Source organism: Peromyscus californicus, unplaced genomic scaffold, assembly GCF_007827085.1.
Source record: "Peromyscus californicus insignis strain IS unplaced genomic scaffold, ASM782708v3 Scaffold_3__1_contigs__length_106647218, whole genome shotgun sequence".
Taxonomy (NCBI): domain Eukaryota; kingdom Metazoa; phylum Chordata; class Mammalia; order Rodentia; family Cricetidae; genus Peromyscus; species Peromyscus californicus.
Window position 1 is genome coordinate 73,070,166 of NW_026294551.1, and position 25,939 is coordinate 73,096,104.

The window sequence follows — 25,939 nt, forward strand, 5'->3', positions numbered from 1 at the left end:
ACCCTGTGGTCCTTACTATTGTTATAACAAGAGAAATCTGTTTGACAGGCATGTTTATTGTTGGGTTATCTGTTCTAGAGCACCCCCATCTGTGGCATGGAGGACTGGCATACAGGGACACATCACACATGACTCAAAAGTGAGGGCTACAGGTCATCTTCAAAGTCCTCCCCAGTTGTAAAGAGGTTGTGCAGCTGCGCTGACGGGGCCTTCTCTGCCCCTTGAGCCAAGGGCCTACCCTCTGCTTGAGGAGACCCCATGGCCCATGACTGCTCTGGGGTCTTACTGCCAGGCCTCTCTGGCTGGGGTGTGGTAGAGTGGGTGGTTTGAGGAGACTGGACAGTGGCAGGTGCCCTGCTGAAGTGGCCTTCCCCTGGAGTCTTCCCCTGCAGAGGCCTTGATGGGTTCCCATCCACATGTGAGCTGTTTCCAGGCGACAGGAGAAACCGTGCCCATTTAGAAGATTGGGCCTTAGCCTGAAGGACAGGACTTGGCAGCTTCCACCTTGGAAAACCAAGCTCCCTGATGTGGTTTGCAGTCCGGAGAGCAGGGCTGCTGCCTTGTTGCTCTGTCCCAGACAGGCCAGTGGAGTCCTGAAAAAAAAAGCCCAGAGAAAGGGTTCTGCTCAGCTTTGGCAGGACCATCAGCACTAACCCTGTGCTTTCTGCATAACTGCTGGCTAATCCCTGCAGGCTAGGAACATGCTGTTATTGTGAGGTTTAACAAGTACAAGTTTATTACCGTGATCTGATCAATCCCATGACCAACCAACCACACCTTTCACATACAGGAGACATCCTGAGCGGCCCATCTCGTGGGAAGCTTTGGGCCAGGTCAGCAGTCCCCATGAGGAGGTGTGAGCAGGGAGGGGCCTAGACACCCACCACCTAGAAAGATGATTCCCAGCTGGGTCAGAACACCTCTTCAAAGTGGACTGAGGTTCAGGAGCCCAGGTGGCTGCACCCAGGTCTTTGGGATGTGACAAGGTGCTGGGCCTGGCTTCTTCCAGCTCAGAAACCAGAGATGCACAGGAAACTAGGTTTCACTGCTTACAAAGGAATTTAACAGCAGCACTGGATCTTTGCATCCTGACGGCTCAGATAATGCTGAGGAGACTGTGACCCTGACTGATGGCCTTGGCTTTACCACTGAACTTGCTGTGAGCTCACTGAGGTTTCAAAAGTCTTAGTTCCTCTACAACAACGTAGGTGGGTGAAACTGGACACTGACTCGGTTAGTGTTTGGTCTAGGGTGTCCGTGGTAAAGGCTCTCTAACCCACTACTATGATTCTGCACCAATGGGACTCACACCTACTGGAATCACTAGTAGGTCAATAAACACCAAAAATCAACTCTGGGTTGGGTGGTGGTGGCACACGCCTTTAATCCCAGCACTTGAAAGGCAGAGGCAGGTGGATCTCTGAGTTCAATGCCAGCCTGGTCTACAGAGTGAGTTCCAGGATAGCCAAGGCTGTTAACACAGAGAAACCGTATCTTGGAAAAGAAAATTGAACTCTGTCTGTTGGCTTTGTGCCATGCTCTGCGTGCAGTCTGAGGCTGAGCTGGGCAGGCCTTAGCTAACCGCTTAGGGGCAGAGGAAGAGAAAGAACCAGAGCCCTCATTCCAAGTCTTCTGTAGCAGTGCAAAACAGAATCTGCACTCAGCCATGCTGCACGTGCAGTGGGCCTGTAGGTCTATAAAGTGAGCAGTGCTTTGGTACAGGCGTTCCTGGACGGAAACCGAGGGCAACTTCTGTGACAGGCTACCAGAGTTCCTCCACTCTGCAGGATGAAAACAGTCTTGCCTCAAACCCTACTGGCCAGCCTTAGGTGGGTCTCATGATGCTCTTGGCTGTGAGTTAACTGCAGGGGATGATGACCATGATGATGTCTTGCTGTATGTCAGAATGGCCTTGAATTCATGCTCTTCCCGCCTCAGCCTCCTGGGTGCTGGGATTATGGGTGTATACCACCTGGCTCAGCAGTTGGCCTTTTTTGCGGGGGAGAAGACAGGGTCTACTATGGGCCCTGGAACTTGCTATGTAAACGAGGCTGGCTTTGAACTCACAGACAGACACCCATCTGTGTCTGTCTCCAGAGTGTTGAGATTAGAGGTATGTGCCACCATGCCCAGCCTCAGGAAGCAGCTTTAAGCTGAAAAGACAATCCCATGCTGGAAGTTGGACTTTTTAATACATAAAAAGTATATATAATAACTGTGAAGAAATATATTATCCAAGCCTGTACCTGCAGTCCCAGCTGCTCACGAGGCACAGGGAAGAGTATGACCTCGGCTCAGAAGTTGGAGGCCAGTCTTGGCAATGTGGCAAGGCCATGTCTCCAAGAACAAAACCAAACAAATTCCATGAGGCTGGAGTGTAGCTTAGCAGCAATGTTCACGCCAGCACACATGCCCTGGCCTAAAGACCTAACACTTCACGCGTGTGTCTACATGTGTATACAGACATGCACACAATCTTAGGCAGACTCCATGGTCACTGACCTGGTATTCGAAGTTGTCCCCAACACTGTCCAAGTCCTGGACATGCAGGCTGCGTGGAGGCTGCCCTGTGCTCTGATTCCATTTCCTGGAGGGAAGAAAGTACTATCATTAAGTTCTCTCCAATGGTCCTCACAGAGCAACCGAGGATGCTGGCCTGACAGGAATCTTTTCATCCTTCACAGGTTCCTACACCACATCCAGGAACAGCCCGGCCATGCCTCTTCTCTGGTCTGTAGTTAGAGTATTCTTACTTGAAATTGTAATTTAGGCCCTTTGAGACTCATGCAGCATCCTAAGCCTAGGGAAGTTTCTCTGGAAACCCACTGACACACATGGAGATCTGGAGAAGCTCCTGTAAAAACCCCCAGGCCCACCGATTACTTGGGTCATGTTTCTACAGCTGTCCTTGAACTCATGGCGCTCCTGCATCAGCCCTCTCAGGACTGGAGTTATAGGCATCCAGGAGTCTAGCTAGCCTTCTGCTCCCTCTGTCAAGAAGCATGCAGTCTGAGGGTTAGTGGCAATGGCCGCGGCCCACTTTGCCTACCCACTGACGTACAACATGGGAGCTCCACTTTGTGACTTTTAGGAGCTGCTCACCGCCCCCCCACCCCCACCCCCTGCCCTCAGGAGCCAGTGTGGGCATGGGCATGGGGATGGCTGGATGAGACCCGCTTAGCACCTCTTCCTGGGTCGGGCTGGACCGCGGGGCAGATCTGGCCACTCATCACTGGTTGAGGGCTGTGTCTTAAGAGCTCTTCCTCTGTCCGGCTCCTGATCCTCACAGCCCTTGTCCAGATACTTCAGCCAACGGGACTCCAGGGGCTCAGACAGTGCCTAAGCGTCAGAACAGAGGATAAGGCTCAGAGTCTGAGAGCAGTCCAAGTCCAGCCCACAACCCTTAGGTCAGAGTTCTTGGGACCATGTTTTGCTTATCACCAGGAAGGACTTTCAATAGAGCACAATGGAGACACAGCTGCCCTGAGACTCTAGAGCAGCGGTTCTCAACCTTCTAATGCTGTGGTGACCCCCAACCATAATAACATCATTTCCTTTCTACTTCATAACTGTAATTTTGCTAGTTATGAATTGAAATGTAAATATGTGATACGCAACCAAAAGGAGTCTAGACCCACAGGTTAAGAACTGCTGCTCTAGAAGGATGTACATGTACACAGGCCCAGCAGGGCACAACTTGTCACAAACTTTCCATTGTCGACACTCGCCAACCCAGAGACTTTCATGATGAACAAAGGCATGATGATGAGGGAGTTGCAAACAGCCATGAGCAGAGCAGGGTCAGAGCTGCAGGTGGGTAGCAAGAGTCTGCACACACCACACTGACAGTCACAGTGCTCCCTGTGATCACAGCATCCTGGTTATAAAACACAGTGTCCGTCAAGAATCCAGTCACTCAGTACTCGGGAGGCAGAGCCAGGCGGATCTTTGTGAGTTCGAGGCCAGCCTGGGCTACAGAGTGAGTTCCAGGACAGCCACCAAAGCTACACAGAGAAACCCTATAGTCACTGTCCCCAGCACTGGCTGAGCACCTATTTTATAAGCCTCCCTTCAAGTTCCAGGGACAGAGAACACTGGATACCCCTCCTGCTCTTGAGGAGGGACCATGAAGCTCTGGCATCTCACAGCACCCTCACCCTAGAGAGGTATGCTCCAGGACAGAGGGAAGAGGGTAGAAGCAGCAGAGCGAAACCAGTGAAGGTCAGGGGCTCTCTAAGCAGACGAGAAAGTCCAGACCACAGGCCAGGTCACGGCTTATACACCTCTGCAAAGGTCAGGGGCAAACACCTCTGTGTCCTGCAGCTTCACACCAGTGTCTCTCATTCGGATGCTTCGATAAGCATTTGCTGAACAAATGACTTTTGTTCTTGCTGGCCACTGAATCCCCAGCCTTGAGCATGGGAGGCAAAGGACTAATGAATACTGCTAACACTTGGATCCCAACACCCCAGACTAAACTGAGCCAGGTGGTGGTGGCACACAGCTTTACACCCAGCACTCGGGAGGCAGTGGCAGGTGGATCTCACAGTTTGAGGCCAGTCTGGTCTACAGAGTGAGTTCTAGGACAGCCAGGGCTACACAGAGAAACCCTGTCTCGAAAAACCACCAACAACAAAAAGCAAAACTGAGTTACCTGTGCTAAAAAGTCTCCCTCACTAACTTGGAACTGAATTACTGGAGAGCAGGAGAGACATGGCCCAGTGGCCCAAACCAGTTGCTATCAGAGGGCACGGATGCAGCAACTCTCTCTGAGCCGATACTCATCCCCCAAAGCAGGCTGAACCGAGACCATCAGTCACTCCCTGTAGTTCTAGCTCCCTGGCCCCCTCACAAGGGAAGTCACTTGACATGTCAGTTTACCTTCTGTTCAGTTTCCTTCTTCCACAGCTGTCTGGTCTATCAAGCATCTGCTCAGCTCACTGAACACTCGTTCTGTTTTATGGACTGAAGTACTGCCTGATTCTACACCAGCAAACAAAGCCGACTGAGGTCTTTAAATGTCTTCTAATGTTGTCCTTTGGCAATGCTTGACAGGAACTCTCACACAGCAGCCCAGGGGCAGTGGGGGACAGATGCCGTTAGCTTACCTGCTGACTCCCATCCTCAGCCTGCTGAGGCCCTGCATTTTCCTCTTCACTTGCAGCTCTGTCCACAGACCTTAGGGGAAGATGGAAAATATGACCCTAGGAAAGCACCAGGAAGATGTAGGACAGAGGGTGGGGTGGCGGGTGGGGGGGTGGAAGCAAGTGAGCAGGAGGACCTGGCAAGGCGAGGACCATCCTGGGCATCACAGGCATAGCCTGCTGCTCTCGTGGGAGGCAGTCACTTCTCAGCAGTTCAGGAGGTCTGGGCAGAGGGGCTGCTTCCTGTGACTGAGGGGCTGGACAGCTAGGTAAAACATCTAAGTACAAGTACTGGAGGGTAGAGACCAGCCATGTCCACTTCCTTAGACAGTGCCCGCATAGTCTCTACTGAGCCCAAATGTCACTCTAACTGGGCACCTCAACTGGTCACCTCCCCAGCCTAAAGAAGCCAGTAATTCTCACAGGGCTATAAAGACAAAATGACACCATATGTAGAAAATACCTACTATAGGATCGACCCAAGAGTTTGGGCTGGCTAGAGGGCTCAGTGGGCGTGGTGGTTTGAATGAAAATGGCCCCACAGGCTCCTAGGGAGTGGCACTTACTAGATAGTGTGGTCTTGTTGAGTAGGTGTGGCCTTGTTGAAAGAAGTGTGTCACTGGGGGTGGGCTTTGAGGTGTCAGACGCTCAGGTTAGGCCCAGTGACACTCTCTTCCTGCCTCCTTCCTATCTGGATGTAGAACTCTCAGCTACCTCTCCAGCACCATGTCTGCCTGCATGCTGCCATGCTTCCTGCCATGATGATAATGGACTAAACCTCTGAACTGTAAGCCAGCCCCAATTAAATGTTTTCCTTTATAAGAGTTGCCAAGGGCTGGGCGGTGGTGGTGTAAGCCTTTAATCCCAGCACTCAGGAGGCAGAGCCAGGCGAATCTCTGTGAGTTCGAGGCCAGCCTAGTCTACAGAGTGAGATCCAGGACAGGCACCAAAACTACAGAGAAACCCTGTCTCGAAAAAAAAAAATCATTTTCCCAAGTGTTCCTTGAATTCATATAGAAAGCAATTCCATTCTGTATGCTGACCATGACCATAGCTCATGTGATACTGCTGAACTAGCTGGGTTTGGTAGTCTTGTAGAATTTCCCGCAGACAGAATTTTGCTGTTTGCAGACTGAACAATGGTTTTACGTTTACTGTGTTGCCTAAGAATGTTAACTCTGATTTTGTAAAATGCTCTGCTCTTATCATTTGACTACCGCTTTACACACACACACACACACACACACACACACACACACACACACACACACACACACACACTCTGTACTCAGGACTGAACTCAGGGCCTCTTCCATGTTACACATGACCACTGAGTATGACCCCTACCCCACTAATTCTCTTCAGCTGAATTTAATCTCTTGTGGCACTGTGATCTATTTACTTGGGTTTTAACTCTGGATCCTCTGCTCATTCCTGAGGCAAGATTAAAACACAGAGATAAAAAGACTGTAAGGCCTAACCTATAACATACCTACAGGATCTAACGTGTCTACCAAAATTTCTGGACGAGCACATTCAACACTGCGGTCAGTGTCAGTATCATCAAACTGCCTTGCAGAAAGCCCAAGAGTGGATTCAAGACCAAGTGTAAGAGGGAAGGGAGAGTTTATGAAAAATATTCTCACCTTCTTGGGGGAAGGACTGAGGACTTTGACATCAAAACTCAGACCTCATCAAAAGGCACAGAAAGAGACACAGGGCACACTTACTCAAACAGCTGGAGTGTAATCTAGTGCAGCTGTTATGAAAATCAGTGCAGAAGGCCTCAAAAACCTGAACCATATCCACAGTAGGACCCAGCTATGCCACTGCTGGGCAAACAGCAGAGGATTTTAAACATAAAGCTGACAAATTGTAACCTGGGATACCGTACGTTAGGGACCATCTGTATTTGCTATATAAGAACTCCACTTAAAGCTGGGCGGTGGTGGCGCATGCCTGTAATCCCAGCACTCGGGAGGCAGAGCCAGGTGGATCTCTGTGAGTTCAAAGCCAGCCTGGGCTACAGAGATAGTCCAAGATAGGCTCCAAAGCTACAGAGAAACCCTGCCTCGAAAAACCAAAAAAAAAAAAAAAAAAAAAGAACTCCACTTAAATACAGAAACAGGCTAAAGGGAAGGACTGGGGGTGTGGTTCAGAGGTCAAGGACTTGCTTAGTATGCACAAGACTCTGGGTTCAATTGCCACAAGAACAAAAGTGAAATAAAATGGGAAATGGCAGAAATATACATGACATCCTAATATAAATACTGAAAACGTCCAGTAACATAAGTGTCCGTGAATGTAAGTGTGGGGTTGGAACGCACGGTGCCCTGCACTTTATTCTGCCACACATAGGATGTCAAGGAATGAGCATGCTGGGGATGGAGACGCACACTTCAAGAGGGCAATCACAGATTCTGGTGGAAGACGGGGACGAGGCCTGAGTGACAGGAAAGATGAAGATACAATTCTAGTATTTTTTCTTTTTTTTTTGGTTTTTCGAGACAGGGTTTCTCTGTGTAGCTTTGCGTCTTTCCTGGAACTTACTTGGTAGCCCAGGCTGGCCTCGAACTCACAGAGATCCGCCTGCCTCTGCCTCCCGAGTGCTGGGATTAAAGGCGTGCGCCACCACTGCCCGGCCAATTCTAGTATTTTTACATTAGTGTGTAGTCAAAAGATGGTACAACTGCATATGTGTAAAATAAACAAACAAACAAATTAATTAATTAGAAAAAGAAAAAAGCTAAAAATGCCAGTGAAGCCCCCACCCTTCAACAGTCAGGTCCCAATCACTGGGAGCCTGCCTCCTAGTGACCTGTGATGTCTAATGAAGACTTCGGGAAGAAACTCCTGAATGGGACCAGCAAAGGAGGGCCATATGCTGTGGTTCAGACGGTACGGGGCTACTCTCTTCCTTCTGGGGATCGCCTCCACCCTCGCCTCTCTCTCTTCTCTCTGGTATTTACCACTATTGTTCTCCAGAGTGGGAGGAAGCAGGAGGTAGGAGGCCCTGTAGGTCTCCCTGGTCCCCCCAACAGACTTTCTGATTTGATGGACATACAGGTGACCAGGCTTTCATTTCTCATGACTGATCTGGAGCCAAGTTTTTAGGTTGTGAGTATCCCTGTGAGGTTGGCTGAGCCTTAACAACCAGACACTCTGACTCCAGAATAGTGGGTGGCTACAAAGTGAGACCCAGCTTCATTTTCATGAGGTAAGGGTGCTCTGTGGGGGGCCCCAGCTTAGGGCACAGGACTGTGTAGGGAGGAAGTGTGGTAGGATCCATGACGTCTTACACTCCCCATTCCCTCTAACATCTCTGGGACCTGTACTCTTTAGACTGCTTCCTCTGCTGTGGGATCCTTGTTTTTCTCTCCTCTGACATGGGGGTTCTCCCGGCTCTACCTCCCCTTCTCTGCTGGTGCCTATAACCCCCGTATAATCTCTGCTACCCAACATTTCTGGTACCAGTGGTGGGGCCTTGAGAACTGCCAGATGCTCACTTGTTTTTGCAAAAACTTCTTAGGAAAACTCTGGTTGCTATGTGTTTGGGATATAAGCAGATGAGATAGAAGCCCTTCTGGGAAAAGCCAAGCGCTCTAAACAGTCATACCTTTCCAGACACCCAATACCCTGTCCTTTCCCTTATGGGGACTGTCACAGCTATGCCTCTCCTCTCTGATAGGCTGTCTTAATTCTGGCTGAAAAAGAGTACAAGACTGGTAAGCAGGCTCAGAGGGCAAAGGCACCTGCTGCCAAGCCTGACGAGTTGAGTTTGATCCCAGGACCCACACGGTGGAAGGAGAGAAACAACTCCTCCAAGTTGTCCTCTGACCTCCACACATGCATACTGTGGGCACAAGCTAAAGACAACCTTATTTCCTGCTTGATAGGTGGGCCCATGCCACACAGCAATAAATGATAAAAATGGGACCACTAACGGACAAAAGACAGCAGCAAAGTCCAGAGGACCACACAACAGCACGAAAGGCCTGGTTCCCAGGGCCACAGGGCCTTCATTCCAGGGAAGAAGGAAGTTCTGTCCAAAGACAAGGGCTCTGGGTCCAGCCTGATGTCCCTGGAGCCACAGCCAAAGCCACCATTTACTCCCTCCCAGTTCTTCAGGGGAACTTTTGAGGCTACAACTGTCGTCACAGGGTTAATGTTTAGAAATCTTTTCTCTGACTCTGTGTGTTCTGCCTCCTGCCTTTTCTCCTAAGATAATTTCATTAACTGAAGGTCATTCAATGTGGAACTTTTGTTATCTTGGCTGGCCCTTGCTGGAATGTAACATTCTGTAATTCTTGGGTTTATGTGCAACCAAGAAGAAAAAAATGTTTGTGAGTTTTGTTTTTACATTCCAAATGACAGTGAAGTTTGCCTAAGAACTACTCCAGTCAAGAATGCTGTGCAAACAGCTAACAATTTAAGATGTATAAAATTGCCGAGATCAGAATTTAGTATAGTGATATGAAACTATAATCTAGGCTCTTTAAATTAATAAATAAAATTCTATTAAGATAATGATCTGCTTTTGGTAATAGCTAAGGAATAAATATTTTATGCTTTCTTTTTCTACATCTATTATTTATTTTGCTTGTGGGGAGAGGCAAGCGTATGGAGGTCAGATAACTCTGATTCCTGGAGTCTCTTCTTGTTCCACTGTGTGGGTCCCAGGGATTGAACTCAGATAGTCAGGCTTGGTGGCAAGTGCCTCTACCCACTGAGCCATCCTGTTAGCCCAGATTTTATGTTTTATCAAAATAATTATATTTTCTGCCAAGTTTGTCAGGCTTTTAACTACTTAAAAATGAGTTAATAAATCAAAATTTATTTATTTATTTGTTTGTTTTTTGTTTTGTTTTTCAGGACAGGGTTTCACTGTGTAGCCCTGGCTGTCCTGGAACTCACTCTGTAGACCAGGCTGGCCTCAAACTCACAGAGACCCACCTGCTTCTGCCTCCTGGGTGCTAGAATTAAAGGCGTGCACCACCACCGCCCAGTTCAAATTTTATTTTAAAACTTGTTTTTTCTCTAAGCTTTAACTAAATGTCACACAAGTTAAAGTCCATTCCTCCTTCTTTAAGACTGACAACACTGTCCTGGGTGTTCAACAACCAAAGCTTGGAGGTTCGAGCCAACGGGGACAAAGGTGTCATTAAGGACAGGCTCTGCTGGGGGCTCCCTCTCTAAGGCCAGCCAGGGTTCCAGGAATGACAGGACCGCCCCTAAAAGCAGCCCTACAAGGCCAGTAAGTCACTTGTTCTCTTGATCAGAGAAGTCATGGAGATACCTGAGGTAGGACTCTAACCAGTACATATTCGTCAATGAGGGTCAATGGAGGGCCCAATGTGCCCTGTGCTTCAGGGAAAGCCACATGGCCAACTTGTCCTCCCGCTTCCCAACAGGTGACATAATGGGAAGAGGGGACATTAAAACAAACATAGGGCTCCTCAAATCCCTAAGGAGAGTTGACTTTTGTTTTGTTTTAAATAGCCAAGAGTGGTGGAGTTTGCCTTTAATTCCAGAACTCGAGAAGCAGAAACAGGTGGGTCTCTGTGAGTTCAGGCTAGCCCAGGCTACACAGTGAGTTCCAGGCCAGCCAAGGTTACACAGTTCAGACCCTGTCTCAAAAATAAATAATTTAAAAGATAATAATAAATAAAAGGTAAATTTTTGGCATCTACCTGGTCTTAATAGCCCAAAAGGAAAGTATAACACCCAAATAAAATAACTAGTAATGTTACAAAGTAAAATTCTGCTGTCTCCTGACCAGGACTTGTAGCCTGACCTGGGACAGCCAGGAGACCTGATGCTTCTAAAGATCTACAGAACATTGGGTGACAATTTAGAAGGGACCCCAAAGGTCAACTTCTGGAAAGTAAGCCATGAGCCACAGATCCTGATTTTGGAATTATCCAAATGGGAAGTGGATTTTAAAAAAAAGATTTATTTGTATTTTTAATGATGTGTGTTGGGAAAGGGTAGGGTACATGTCCGTGAGTGCTGGTGCCTGTGGATGCTTGGATCCTCCTGGAGCTGGAGTTACGATGGATGGCTGTGAGTCACCTGATGTAGGTGCTGGGAATGGAACTCAGACACTGTGTGGGGGCAGTTCTAGCGCCTAACTGCAGGGCCGTCTTTCCAGTCCCCGGAAGATGTCTAGACAGGTCTTTGCTCACTCTTACTGTGCTCCGCCAGGCAAATCCTTCCTTGACTGCCATAAGTCCCCTCAAGATGTTCTATTTGTCTATCAGAATGAAAATGTCTGCCTCTGGGTAAATAACCACCTCTCTGTTTCTTCTGTTATTGTAAAAATAGCCAAAATCAAAACCAACCAACCAACCAAAAGTCCTCCATCTGCATCTGTCTCCTATACTGATTCTTTCCATCCCAGGGACCTACAGGAAAATAAAAGGAAACATGAATTCTCTGCTCCCCATGGAACAGTAGGCTCTTGCCTTCCTGCTCTCCCACAATGCATGGGGCTTTCCCTCCATGCCAGGCTCTGTTCTTTCTTCATCACGGCCAGTTGTCCACGGTCTGAATAAACATGGCCACGACTGGTCCCTCTTATCCTTCAAGTAAGATTTCTTTTTAAAATTAAAAAAAAAAGTGTGTGGATGATGGGGAGACCCATGGAAGAGACAGACAACTCCGTGGAGTCGGTTCTCTCCTTCTACCTTCCCGTGGCTCCAGGTATGGAACTCAGGTCACCAGACTCACAAAGCAAGCATCTCATCTCCTGAGCCATCTTGTCTGCCCTCTCCCAGGACTTCTTATTCTGCTCTATAGCTTCAGTTCCCGACCCTTCAATACCTCGTCACATTGGCTTTTTCCAAAATTCATCAGCCCCTGGCTGGGACAGCTCAGCTCCTGGGGAACTTTGCTGGCTGCATTTGGTCTATTTTGGCCCCGCTGTTTTTTTAGTTTATCATTCTGCTTTGTGGTTTGGACCTCACTTCAACTTTCTGGAATTTTTCAGGCCATCAAACTCCAGACGGTATTGTCTCAGGGACATTAACAATTGCTATCACCAGTGATGCCTGTCTCTTGCCACAAAGGACTTCTAGGTCTCAAATGATGTCACAGTCTAGCCTTGCGATAGCTACCCTCTGCAAATGCTTCTCCAGCGTCTCTGTCATAAGACCTTGGGACCCTTTGATGGATCAGCAAAGCTAAGGAGCAACCCCAGCCCACTCAGCTCTGGAGATTCAGAAGCCTGTTCTTCATGACCTTGCTCATCTGTCAGGAAGGAAATGTAGACATGAAAGGCCAAAAGTAAGAGCACTGTTCCCACTTATAATAATGCAGTCACGATCATTTGAAGCTGGATCCCTCGTGACTCAGTGTCGGACAGGAACACCCAGAGCCTGACCTCCTCCACTATAAAATGCACTACTCGTAAGACAGCGCGGCACCTGCCTGCCTGTCCACCTGCTTACAGAGCTCACACACGTAACTGCCCCTCAACTGCTAGAGAGAACTTTCCACTCCCTCTCAGTCCCATGATCCCTCCCCCAGGAACTCCCCTCTACTTCAATGTTTTACAATAAATTCTCTCTTTGTCTTTTCTTGCCTTTTGTAAATTCTTTTACCACCCACACCACCCAACTTCCAAATGCAGTTTCACCCAGAAAAAGATATAGAGAATGTTAAGGGGACAAGAAGAAAGAGTGCCTCATCCAAGTCTGGCTGAAGTCTCTCAAGAGCCGAGACCTGAGGATTTTGAGATAACAAAATTCACTACATATTACCTGTGTAAAAACAATATTCGCTTTTGTAGAGATATTTCAAATGAGAATGTTGCAGAGTGTGGTAGCCCATGTCTTTAATCCCAATCAATACTCAGGAGACAAAGGAAGGTGAACTATGTAAGTTCGAGACTAGCCTGGTCTACATAGTGAGTTTCAGGCTACCCAGGGCTATACAGTGATGCTTTGTCTCAAAGCAAAGCAAAACAAAACTAAAACCAAAAAACCAAACCAAACCAAAACAAACAACAAACAAAAACAATCTTAAGAGCAAAGTGTACCTTTGAGTTTACTCTTTTCCCAGCCATAAACCTTAACTTTCTGTGACTCTTACAAACAAGATTTTGAACTTTGTCTACAGTAAAAACATGCCTTAAGGGTGGCATGGTTGTCCAAACCTTTAACTGAACACCTGGGAGGCAGAGGCAGATATTTAGGAGTTCCAGGCCAGCCAAGGCTGTACATACACATTGCAGCTCTGATCAAACAACAATCACACAATCAGAGAAAAAAAACCAATAAAGACAAACCACACCTACAGTCCCTGTGGCTTAGCACAGCTGGATTCCTTCCACCCCTTATCTATGAGTTGTTTTTGGTTTTGGTTTTGGTTTTTGGACTGGGGGTGGTGGCAAGAGACAGGGTCTCATTGTGTAATTCTGGCTGTCCTAGAACTTGCTCTGTAGACCAGGTGGCCTCAAACTCACAGAGCTCCACCTGCCTCTGCCTGGGATTAAAGGCATGTGACACTATGCCCGGCCCTTGACTATGCTTTTATCTTAACAGCTGTAACTGGTTCCACCCTCCTCAGAAACCACCCCATGAAGTCATCTACTAAAAGAAAAAGAAATAGCTACTTAAAAACCCTCTGAGCAGAGTCCTGTCAGAAGCCACCAAAATACAGTTATTTCTCAATCATGTAAGCAGGACTGGAGAAACAGCACCACGTCCTGGGTGTGCACTGTTCTTTCCCTAGCACGCCCCTCCACCTCGTTTTTGTTTTTCTTTTTTTTTTTCAAGACAGCGTTTCTCTGTGTAGCCCTGGCTGTTCCTGTCCTGGAACTCACTCTGTAGCCCAGGCTAGCCTCAAACTCAGAGATCTGCCTGCTTCTGCCTCCTGAGTGCTGCAATTAAAGGTGTGCGCCACCACTGTCTGGTCTCTCTCTCTCTCTCTCTCTCAATATCCATGCTTAAGACTACATTAAAACTTTTTCTTTGAGTTCAAGGTCAGCCTGATCTACAGAATGAGTTCCAGGACAGCCAGGGCTACGTAGAGAGAACCCTGTCTCAAGAAAAAACAAACAAACAAAGCCTTTTTCTTTAAACAAATTTATTTTATTTCTTGTGTGTGTACATGTTTTGCTCTCGTGCACATTTGGGCACCCTGTGCTTGCCTGGTGCCCATACAGGCCAGAAGAGGGCAATGAATTCTCAAGAAATGGAGTTACAGACAGTTGTGAGCCACTGTGTGCGAGCTGTGAATTGGACCTAGGTCCTCTGCAGGAGCAGCCAGCACTCCCAACTGCTGGACCTTCTTTCCAGGACTAAAACTTTTTCTTTTTCTTCCCTAGACAGGGTCTCTCTGTATAGGCCTGGCTGTCCTGGAACTCACTCTGTTGACCAGGCTTGCCTTGAGCCCAGAGATCTGCCTGCCTCTGCCTCCCGAGTGCTGGGATTGAAGGCGTGTGCACCACCAGGTCTGGAAAAACTTTTTTTTTTTTCCAGTAAATCCATTTCTTCCATACTGATTTGTCCTGAGTCTTTTTCTGTGGCAAGGTCAAGAATCCCAGTTTCTGTGGGAGTTGTAGTGCACTCCTTTACTCCCAGCACTCAGAAGGCAGAAGCAGGCAGATCTCTGTGAGTGTGAGGCCAGCCTGGTCTACATAGTGAGTTCCAAGGCAACCAGGGCTATGTAAAGAGACCCTGTCTCAAAAAATAGAAAACAAACAAAAAGAATCCTAGCTTCACCTGGGTAGAGGTAGGTCTCTGAAAGAACTCAGGGCTGCAGCCAGGAGGGTAGAGCCATGTTACCTGCTTCCACATCTGTAACATCCAGACTAGAACTTCCCTTTCCCAAGGTGGGTCACAGCAACTCTAATCTTGGCCTGCCTTTCTGTTTAGAGCTATGCATACATTCTTTGTCCTACCCTTGTCCCTTAATCTGGAGGGTCATGTCCCCATGCACAGGAAGGAGGAATGCTGACAGCTGTGCTGGACTTCCTGCCAGCTCGTCAGCACTCATGTCTCTACATAAAAACCCAAGGGCAGGATGCAGAGAGCTCCTGAGACCACTCAATGAGAGGAGGCCCACAGGGAGGCGATGAGAACTCACGCATGTGCCAGGAGGGTGGGCCATCCTAATCCCAAGGGAAGAAGACTCCAGTGGCTGGTGAGCCTTCTAGACCTCAACCATATACCTGTCCATCTGGGTGCTTTCTTTATTTTGAGACAGGGTCTCATGTAGTTCAAGTTGGCCTCAAACTCATTATGTAGTCAAAAATGACCTTGAACTTCTAATCCTCCAGCCTCCATCTCCTCAAGTGCTGGGATTATGGGCACACATACCATATCTAGCCTTCATTTGGCTATTTCTAAGTCTCTCAGATTATCAGCCCCGTCCTCCCTGCCTTTTGTTATTGGTTGAACACAGTAAGCATGTAATATGTATGTATGTATATTGCTTGTTTTTGTTTTTGTTTTTTGCTTTTTTGAGACAGGGTTTCTTTGTGTAACATCTCTGGCTGTTCTGAAACTCACTTTGTAGACCAGGCTGGCGTCTAACTCACAGAGATCCGCCTGCCTCTGTTTCCCGAATGCTGGGATTAAATGCGTGCACCACCATCGCCCATCATAATGCATATTCTAAAGTGTGGGGGTCTGATTTCTCTGACTGCTGCTCATGCTCACACGCTTGCTTGAGCACACTTAACACTTTGAAAGTCTGCACATCTGTTCTTTGATCTTTTGTCTGTGGGAGCTCTTCAAGGCCCAGGCTGAAGACAGGTTCTCCAGAGAAGAGCTGCACTGACCTCCACTGCCCGAGCTAACTGGAAATAAACTTTGGGCACGAGGCTTTTCAGGGTGAGAAGAAAGGGTGAAGCCTGAGGGAGGCTTCCCTGCGTGTCAAAGTCTTGGGGATGGACTTCCTCAGCCACTACCGAGGTCCCACAGGCAAGCACTCTGCTGCACAGTGGGTGTCCTTCAGCTCACTTGTGTAATAGTGGATAAGCCTCTGGGGACTCAGCTGTTTATGGAGGTCCTCAGAGCCCGGTGTGGTGGCATACCTCCGTCATCTCAGTGTCTGGAGGCAGCAGAAGGAGGAGCTAGAGTCTCAATAAAGTAAGGACGGTGTTGTACCCACAGAGGGCCACATGGTGAGACTCCATCTCAAAATCCAAGTAGGCCAGTCCCTGTTGAATCCCACACAGTTCAGGCCTTATGTTCTGCCATTTCTCACACCCCTCAGACATCCACCTGTGAGCTCGAGAGTCCAGTCCCCTGCAGCTTTGCTGGCTTCTGTGGATTTTGACTTCACTTGATGTTTGAGCTCCTAGGGCTCCCCATTTTCCTGCTAGCCAGGTTTGCATCTAAACTATTCTAGCCAAAGGCTGGTGAGATGGCTCAGGAGGTAAAGGTACTTGCCCTGTAAGCAGGGAGACCTGAGCGACCAGTAGAAGCCACACAAAGGTAGAAAGAACCGACTCCACAAAGTTGTCCTCTAACTTGCACATACACACAGACACAATAATAATACATAAAAATTTAAAATTTGTAGCCTGTAAAAAACTTTACTTTTCTTTTTTTTTTCTTTTTTTTTTTTGGTTCTTCGAGACAGGGTTTCTCTTTTTTTTTTTTTTTTTTTTTTGGTTCTTCGAGACAAGGTTTCTCTGTGTAACCCTGCCTGTCCTGGAACTCACTCTATAGACTAGGCTAGCCTTGAACTTGGAGATCTTCCTGCCTCTGCCTCCTGAGTGCTGGGACTAAAGGTGTGCCCCACCACTGCCTGGCTACTCTTAGCTATTTTCACTGAGAGGACTGCTCAGGTGTTTAATCAGCTATGTTGTAGCACGTGGACTTGTAAGGATTTATCCATTGAAAACTCCCACCCTCCACTCACGATGGAAACAAGATGAAAAATCCCACTCCTCTCCAAACACTGTACCTGAGTGACAGTTCTGACACTTGTCCCTGCAGCAGATTTAGCTTTTGGACATGGCGTCTACAGTCAGCACCAGAGCCTTCACCGTAAGCCTGAGAGGGAAAAAAAACCCCGAAAAACATTAAAAAAAGTGTTAGCAGAATGGTGACAAACATTTTCGATGGTACTTGCAAAGCTTGAGGCAGTGTTAAGAATACAAAGGTCAGCCAGGAGGTGGTAGAGCATCCCTTAATCCCAGCACTCGGGAGGCAGAGGCCAGCCTGGTCTACAGAGCAAGTTCCAGGACAGCCAAGGCTGTTACACAGTAAAACCCTGTCTCTAAAAACACACACACACACACACACACACACACACACACACACACACACACACACACGAATGCAGAGGTTTGACCACTCTTTCTGGAGGTTTTGTTTTGTTTTGCTTTTTGAAACAAGTTTCTCTGTGTAGCCCTGGCTGTCCTCAAACTCAGAGATTCACCTGCCTCTGCCTCCTGAGAGCTGCGACTGAAGTCATGCCCCACCATCGCCAGGTTCTGGAGGGCTTTAAAAGCAAACGGGCTCTGGAACTTCAGGTCTTCCTAATCATCCCACTGGCATGCTGACCTTATCAAAGCCAAACTCAGCCTGCACTGGGGATTCAAGCAACTGCAGTTGGAAAAACCTCAGGAGGAAAGTCTGTGTCTGTGCTGAACATGTACAGACTTTTTTCTTGTCATTATTCCCCAAACAGTGTAGCCTAGCACCATACACACCATGCACACTACATAAGCTCTTATAAGTCACCTAAGACGATTTAAAGTACACTGCAGGAGCTGGGAGCGGTGGCTTTAAACCCAGCATTTGAGAGAGGCAGTTGGATCTCTGTGAGTTCCAGGACAGCCAAAGCTATGTAGAGACCCTGTGTCCCCCCAAAACAAGTACAAAGGAGATAGTGGCATGAGCCTGTACGTCCCAATTACTTGGGAAGCTGAGGCAGGAGGATCACTTGAGACAGGAGTTCCAGATCGCCTGGGCACTATAATAATCCCACTCCTCATCCCTCAAGAAAGCATACTGCAGGATATGCACACATTACATGCCACTCTATAGAAGGGCCTCCATGGATACTGAGGGATGGCTGTGATTTGAGTGTTGAACTTGTGGTTTACAGGTGAAGCCCAATAGGACACGGGGGCATGTTTGTGAGCAGAGGAGATAGGCTCTAAGTGCCCACTGTTCCCTGCCACCATATCTGCAGATGGAGTTCTCAATGCATGCTGGCCAAAGAATTCCTGTGGACTCTGGGTGTGTGGGAGCCCACTGGGGCCAAGCATACTCTGTGTATGATGTCTACACTGCAAGGTGGGTGGCACTGTAGCCCGGGGAAGCCAGGCTTTCCATATGGACCAGGAACCAAAGCGGTGAGGTCAGAACAGCGGATAGCAAAGCAGGGCACTGCAGCACATGATGTTAATTCCACCACTCAGAAGCAGACAGGAGGGCTGCTGCAGGGCTGAGGGGAGCCTGGACTACATAGCAGTACTCTGTCCCAGACTGGAGAGATGGCTCAGAGGTTAAAAGCACTGACTGCTCTTCCAGAGGTCCTGAGTTCAATTCCCAGCAACCACATGGTGGCTCATAACCACCTAATGAGATCTGGTGCCATCTTCTGGTGTGCAGGCATACATGCATGCAGAACACTGTATACATAATAAATAAATAAATAAATCTTAAAGGGGGAAAAAAAGATCTACTGCTTCCTTGAAAAAAAGATTCTGTCTCAAACAAAACCAAACTAAAGAACCCAAATAGCTGAGTTTAACCTGTTCAGCCTGTTCACTGCTCAGGCACAGATGAGCTGTGAAGGATGGATTGTGTAATTCTGATGATGTGTACTAAATTTTTGTTTGTGTTTCAGACCGGCACTGCACAGTATATAGGCCAATAGAAAAATTCATGCTAGTGATCTGAACTGTTGCCTTGGGAAGAAAAGACATTAAACTTAAAAAGAAGGCTTGAGGCTGAGTGCCTAGTTCAGGGGTGAAACATGTGTAGCATGTGCAAGACTCTGGGTTCATTTTCCAGCAAATCTCTTCCCCCTGGAAATAAAAACCATAAAAAGTTTCTGCCTAGAGTGGTTCTTTTCCCTGCCATTTGAACAAGAGACTCCCTATTTTCAGTCTGCACTCCCCCTCACAAAAGAGGAACTTAGGCCACCTGGAGGTTCTGAGCCGAGGGAGGATACAATTCAGCACCTTTTGTTTCTTCTTCTTTTTTGAAATAGACTCGTGTATTCTAGGCTGGCTTTGACCTCCTCCCTCTGAGGGCGACCTTGAATTCTTAGTCCTCTTGTCTCCCCCTCTGAGTGCTGGGATGCAGCTGTGCGCCGCCGTGCCCTGTTTAACACAGAATGTTTCCAGAGGATCCCCTTGGTTGCAGTGTTGGGAAGAGACCGGATGACAGAAATAGATGGGTGAGTTAGGAAGCTGCTGCGAACAGCATGGCAAGGAAGAGGTTGGCTCAGGCACTGGCTAGATGAGACCACTCTGGATCTCCTTTGAAGGCAGAGCTGACAAAAGAGTGGAAAAGAAAAAATGAGTTAAGGATGACAGCAAGGCATTCAGGCCAAACAAGAAAGAGAGACCTGACGATGGAGTGTGGGAATGACGGTGGAGACAGCAGGTTCATGAAGTCCCAGTTTTCAAATGTGCGGTGCTGGGAGTGAACCCGAGTTGAGATACCCAGGAGAGAGATGGGTGGGGCAGTGCTCAGGAGCTGGGGACAGGCCTGGGGTCTGTAGGATTTCTCGACTCTGCATGCCAGGCTCTACCACTGAGCTGGATCCTAGTCCCTTGTGAGCGATCTCTCGCCAGGGCGGCATCTCTCCCCAAGCGGGGAAGCTTGCAGTCCAGTGTAGCTCAGCATTTAGAAGTTGGGGAGACCAGGAAACCAGAAGACTGAAACAGCAGCCAGGAAGCTAAGAGCAGACAAACTGCAAGTCCAAGAGGAAATGTTTTAAGGAGGTGGAAGCTACAACCCACAGCAAACGCTGCCAATAAGCTGTCCTGTGAAGACTGTGAACTGACCTATGTTTAGCAACATGGAGGTCACTGACTGGCCACAGCAGTCGTGGTCTAGTAGGGAGTGTGGTTCTGTCTGCAGCATGTTCAAGTGAAGATAGGTAGAGAGGAGCTGGGCACAGGGGGATGGCAGGATTAAAAACAGCTGATAACCTGCATCTTGTGTAACAGTCGGGTAGCACTCCCCTGCATCCTGAAGTGCATCCTCTCTATGGAGACACAAAACTAGACTTCATTCTCCAGTCTGTCTCTGGTATGTGAAGGTTTAACAGTAGCTCTTTCTATTGCAATGTCAGCTACTTCTGAGCCTGGCCCTAGAAGCCTCCTGGGAGCTCGCCAGTGCTCTTGCCCCTTTGGCTGGAGGCAGCTGCAGATAAGCCTTAGGGAATAACAGAATGTCAGCCTCACCACTCCACCACCCCCACAGTGTCCTCTCCTGAGGGACAGAAACAACTTCCTTATGTTAAGCCACCTGGCAACCTTAGGCAAGCACCACTGCGCATGCCCAGCAGTCTGCCTTCTTGGAGAACTTAAGCATGCAGCAGTAGCCCCTACCCAGCTGAGGCAGCCCCTATCTTGGGAGCTGAATCTCAGCTGACCAGCCCGGTAATGGGAATGTGTCAATCACACTGCTTCTCCCAGGACTCCACGACTGATACTGGTTAGCCCCGCTGGCTGAGGGTGTGGTTCTGTGTGCTGAAGAAACAGGAAAGGCCTAAAGAAACCCTGAGGGATGGGGAGAGTCAGGGATGATGCTAGGCTCTTTTTTTGTTGTTGTTAACAGTGAGCATCAACAGAAGGTCTTGAACACACAATTCTGCTTTAGCAGATTTTCAGGGCAAAGTTCTGTCTGTTTTTCCTGACACCTGTCACCTTGTTAACACATTCTTTTTGTTTGTTTGCTTGGTTTTTCAAGACAGGGTTTCTCTGTTTAAGAGCCATGGCTGTCCTGGGACTCATTCAGTACACCAGGCTGGCCTCAAACTCACAGAGATCCACCTGCCTCTGCCTTCCGAGTGCTGAGATTAAAGGTGTGTGCCACCACTGCCCCTTTTCCCTTTTATTAAGACAAGGTCTCACGTAGCCCAGGCTAATCTGGAACATTCTATGTAGCTGGGGATGCTCTTGAACTTTTTTTTTCTAAAATTAAATTTATTCATTATTGTGGGATATTATTTTAGCTATGTAAAGTGTGTTACATTTGTTTATGCTGCATTTATTTAATTATGTAAAGATGTGTTTTACCGTGCCTGCCTAAGGCACCTAATTGGTCTGATAAAAAGCTGAAAGGCCAATAGTTAGGCTGTAGAGGGATAGGTGGGGCTGTAGGGCAGAGAGAATAAGTAGGAGGAGGAATCTAGGCTCCAGAGAGAATGAGAGAAGAGAATAAGGGAGAAAGAGAGAGAGATGCCTGGGGTCAGCCAGGCAGCTGCCAGACAGACAGACATAGAGTAGGACATACAGAATGAAAGGAAGATAAAAAGCCCCAAGACAAAACACAGATGAAGAGAAGCAGGTTAATGGGACAAGCATAAGATAAGGTCAAGCATTTATAACTAGTAAGTCTCCGTATCTTGATTTGGAAGCTGGTTGATGGCCCCAAAGAAAACCTGCCTACAGTTCATTTTATTTTATGTGAGTGTTTTGCCTGCATGTGTGTCTATGAACCACTTGCGTGTATAGTGCTCTTGGAGGTCAGAAGGCACTGGACCTCCTGGGACTGCAGTTAGGGACGGTTGTAATCCACCATGTGGATGCTGGGAATCAAACCCAGGTTTTAAGAGCAGCAAGTGCTCTCAACTGTGAGCCACCTCTCCAGCCCCTCGATTCTGAACTTTCAACCCTCCTGTCTCTACCTTTCACAGGCTGGGATTACAGGTGTGCACACCACCACATCCAGTTTTAAACACGCTTTGAGATCAATTCAAGGCCTCATACATTCTAGATGAACACTCTTACCAAGTGATTTACATCCTCAACTCTCAGTGCTCTGCCTGTCACGTCAACTAACTGAATCTTCCTGGAAAGATAACTGTTAAGACAGCAACGCACATTTAGGACTCTGTCCTAAGGAAATAGTGCACAGTTGGTCAAATGAACAAAGAGGCAGTCCACCGCAGGTACAGGGGACATAGCTTGGTGGCAGAGTGCTTGTCTAGCATGCATGAGGCCCTGGGCTCAACCCCAGCACCGAAGAACAAGTAGATGAAAACCTTCATTGCAGAGTTTTAAATCACAATGAAAATGACAATCAATGTGTCCATCATTGTGGGACTGGTTATCTACCTACTCATCCAATAGATGCTTATGTTGAACATTCACTGTGGACAGGGCAGTGCACTGGGCATTGAAGGCCCATCATTAATAAAACAAGCAAAGCTTCTGCTCCAATGGGACTCTCAGTGTGGGCTGGCTAACATCCACATGCACACTTAGCTTCCATCAGGAAAGTAAGAGTTGAGTGCCAATAATGAACACAGGGTCCTAGGAGGAGAGGATTTGTTTCAAGGTCAGAAAGGAAGTCACTGTGGCTGCAGGAGGAGAATGAGAGGAGATGAGGTGGGAAAGCAGCATTAGAGAGAAGCAGGCAAGTGAAGGGCTCAGGAAAGGACAGGACCTGGGGCAATGTGTGCTAACAAATTACTTATGCTGGTCTGTATGCAGAGATCTGAAGAAATGTGCTGGAGGCCACATGAAAATAAAGTGCATTAAAACAGGGACCTTCACAGGTGTGCCCTGCAAACCACAGGCCCCCTCGTGCCCCTACTGAGCCTGCTCCCTCCCACGGCCCTCACCTCGCCTCCCCCAACAGACTGTTGCTCTCCCCTAGCTAGGTTTGACATTCTGTGATTACAGGTGGTTGTGAGCTGCCTAGCGTGGGTGCTGGGGAACAAGCTTTGGTCCTCTGCAAGAGCAGCAAGCCTTTTTAACCACTGACAAATCTCTCCAGGCACTCCTGTTCTCTTACGTGCCCTTGTGTTTTCAAGATGCTCATCTAGTTTTAAATTATGAATGCACGTGTGTGTGCACATGTGAATTATTTATTTCTCCTTCCACACAAGCACATGTGAGCGTAACACTGACAGTGTTCCTACTTCCTACTGTCTCCCTGTGCCCGGCACGCAGAAGGTGCTCGGGAAACACTTGCTGAACAAAGACGTGAAGGACAGAACCTGTCTGGGTACTGCTCCACCCACTGCAGTTCCAGGAGGAGGGAACCCAGGGTGCAGCAGCTCTCTGAACTGTGAGAGAAAAGGATGCTGCTGGCTGTGGAAAGTGAGGCTGGTCAGAACTCACCCGCACAAAGGACTGCTTCTCTCCGCAAGCCTTGCATGTCCATTTGAGACTCTTTTTCACCTGCAATAAAATTTTAGAAATTATAGCCCAGACAGTTGCATACAACAAGGTGGAACTGAGTCAGAAATAATTTAGCTGTTCCCCCAACCCTGAAGGCAGCATTTTAGGTGTGTGTGTGTGTGGGGGGGGGTGTACTATTTAATAGGTAGGCGCTGGGAAAACTGTCATTTGTATGACACCAAATTAGATGTTTGCCACCTGAGGGTCCAAAAAAGGAGGGAGGGAGGGAGAGAGAGAAAAGAAAAAGAGAGAAAGAAAAGGAGGGGCTAGAGAGATGTTTCATTGGTAAGAGTACTTGCTGAGCAAGTGTGAGGACCTGATGTCAGATCTCAGCACCCACGTACAAAACTGAATGCAGCCACATGAGCCTGTATTCCCAGGACTGTGGAAGGTGGAAACAGGATCAGTGGGGATTACTGGCTGCCAGCCTAGGTTCAGAGAGAGACCCCATATCAGAGAAATAAGGTGGAATGACAGAGCAGAACTAATGTTCCCTTCTGTCTTCACATGTGTACCTGCACACAAACATGCTTATAACACACACACACACACTCTCTCTCTCTCCAGGGATGGGGAAGTGTCTCAGTGGCAGCTAGTACGATCAGGGCTCTGAATTTAATCTCCAACAAGGAAAAAAAATTCCATAACAGGGCTGGAGAGATGGCTCAGTGGTTAAAAGAACTGGCAACTCTTCCAAAGGATCCAAGTTCAGTTCCTAGTACCCACGTGGCACCTCACACCTGTCTGTAACTCCAACTTTGGGAGATCTAACATCCTCTTCTGGCTTCTGTGGGTACCAGGCTGCACATGGTGCAGACATACATGCAGGCACATTCATACACATAAAATAAAAATAAATCTTTTTTTTTATAAAGATACCAAAGTTGCTTGAAGAAATGTCATGAAATGTTATGCTTAATAATACAAAGAGATCTGGGTTGCTTCATAAGGCTGCTGTGACTGGCATGGCATGGAGTCATAGATGTGTAATTTAAGTACTTTAAGTACTTGGGAAGCTGAGTCAGGGGGATTAGGAATTGGAGGTCAGTCTAAGGTAAATACTGAAATTATGTCTTTAAAACACCCTCAGAATCAAACCACAAGCCCCAAAACAACAAAACCTCTATCACCAAGACTATGATCAGGGCTGGAGATATAGTTCAGGAGTAAAGAACTTGCCTAACAAGGACGAGCAAAGCAGAGGCTCTGGGCCTGGAGCCAGACTGAGCTACAAAGGAAAAGAGAGATGGCTCCGTGGTTAAGAGCACTGACTGCTCTTCCAGAGGTCCTGAGTTCAATTCCCAGCACCCACGTGGTGGCCCACAACCATCTGTAATGGGATCTGAACACGCAGGCAGAACACTGTATATATAATAAATAAATAAATCTGAAAAAAGAAAACCTTTCAAACAAACACCAACAATTGTTCTGCTGTGGTGAGCAGAGGGATGACTATTCCCCCACAAATAAAGCTATAGGCAGAAGTACCAAGTGATGCCCGCACCTACCCAGGGGCGTGTCAAAAGGCGGAGGCACCAAGTGATGCCCGCACCTACCTAGGGGCATGTCAAAAGGGCTTCCAAACTGCTTCTATAGTATTCAGGTTTGTTTGTTTTGAGATAGGGTCTCTAGTATTCCTGATTGGCCTCAAACTCGCTAAAACCTCCTAACCCTAGGGCATGCATTGCCATACCTACAGAAAGGGGATCTTAGGCGGTGTGAACGCTAGGTAAGCACCCCACCTATGGAACAACATCCCAAGCCTAGGGCTTTAAAAACTGTCCACTCACTCACTGTAATTAAACTGAGAAGAGCCACTAAGAGGCTAGGTTCAACATAAGGGGCGCTACTCCTCAACCTGGATTCCTGACCGCTATGCTAGCATCCACTAGAAGCCGCCTCAGTAGAGACCATTACTGTGGTTTATACAACGACCACACAGAAGAAAAAAAAAAGAAAAGGAAAGAAAAAAGAAAGACAGAAAGATACACACGGGGCTGGGTGGAAGCGCGCCCACAGCCCGGAGCAGAACCCTTAGCAACAACAACAACACAAACAGAATGGCCAGGGGCACGTTGTAAAGTGACAGCACAGCCCTCAGCCTCGTCACTGTCACTTCCCTTGGCCAAACGAGACGCGGCCCGCCATATCTCGCCCACTATCCTGTGAAGAAAAAGGGTGAGGCAGGCGCCCACCCCACCTGATGCGCCTGAAAGATGTGGCAGCTGCAGCACCTTAGGACCCGAGACTGCTGAGCCGGCGCCATACAGGCCTCAGTCGTCCTCCGTGCGCTTGCGCTCTGCGTTCCCACTCAGGCCCCGCCCACCCTACGACGGTTCCGGCCCCTCTAGCCCCAGCACCACCTCGCATGTCCTTGGGCGTCTCTCAGACCACGTTGGCCCCGCCCCTGCAAGCTCTCGAGCCGCTCTAGCCCCCTGCTCATCTCGGTGGTCACGGAGGC

At 48.1% G+C, this 25,939-nt stretch overlaps 1 protein-coding gene across 1 annotated transcript; it reads right to left on the minus strand.

The window, feature by feature from the left end:
- Window positions 1–36: 36 nt before the first annotated feature.
- Mrnip (MRN complex interacting protein) lies at window positions 37–25,805 on the minus strand. The gene is made up of 7 exons (XM_052758068.1): window positions 25,679–25,805; window positions 23,419–23,478; window positions 17,064–17,152; window positions 5,109–5,178; window positions 3,185–3,339; window positions 2,503–2,587; window positions 37–593 (listed from the first exon to the last, which is right to left on the minus strand). The coding sequence occupies exons 1-7, from the start codon at window positions 25,742–25,744 to the stop codon at window positions 147–149; spliced, it is 972 nt and encodes a 323-aa protein (XP_052614028.1). The 5' UTR covers window positions 25,745–25,805; the 3' UTR covers window positions 37–146.
- Between the last annotated feature and the right edge of the window lie 134 nt (window positions 25,806–25,939).

Bases quoted from the DNA above. Each gene is read 5' to 3' on its own strand.
- Mrnip (XM_052758068.1), bottom strand. From the start codon at position 25,744: ATGGCGCCGGCTCAGCAGTCTCGGGTCCTAAGGTGCTGCAGCTGCCAC. The intron at 5,179-17,063 runs GTACAGTGTTTG...TCTTCCCCTAAG, and splicing joins GTGTCAGAACTGTCACTCAG to GTCTGTGGACAGAGCTGCAA. The intron at 2,588-3,184 runs GTGCTAAGCGGG...TCTTCCCTCCAG, and splicing joins CCAGCCCGACCCAGGAAGAG to GAAATGGAATCAGAGCACAG.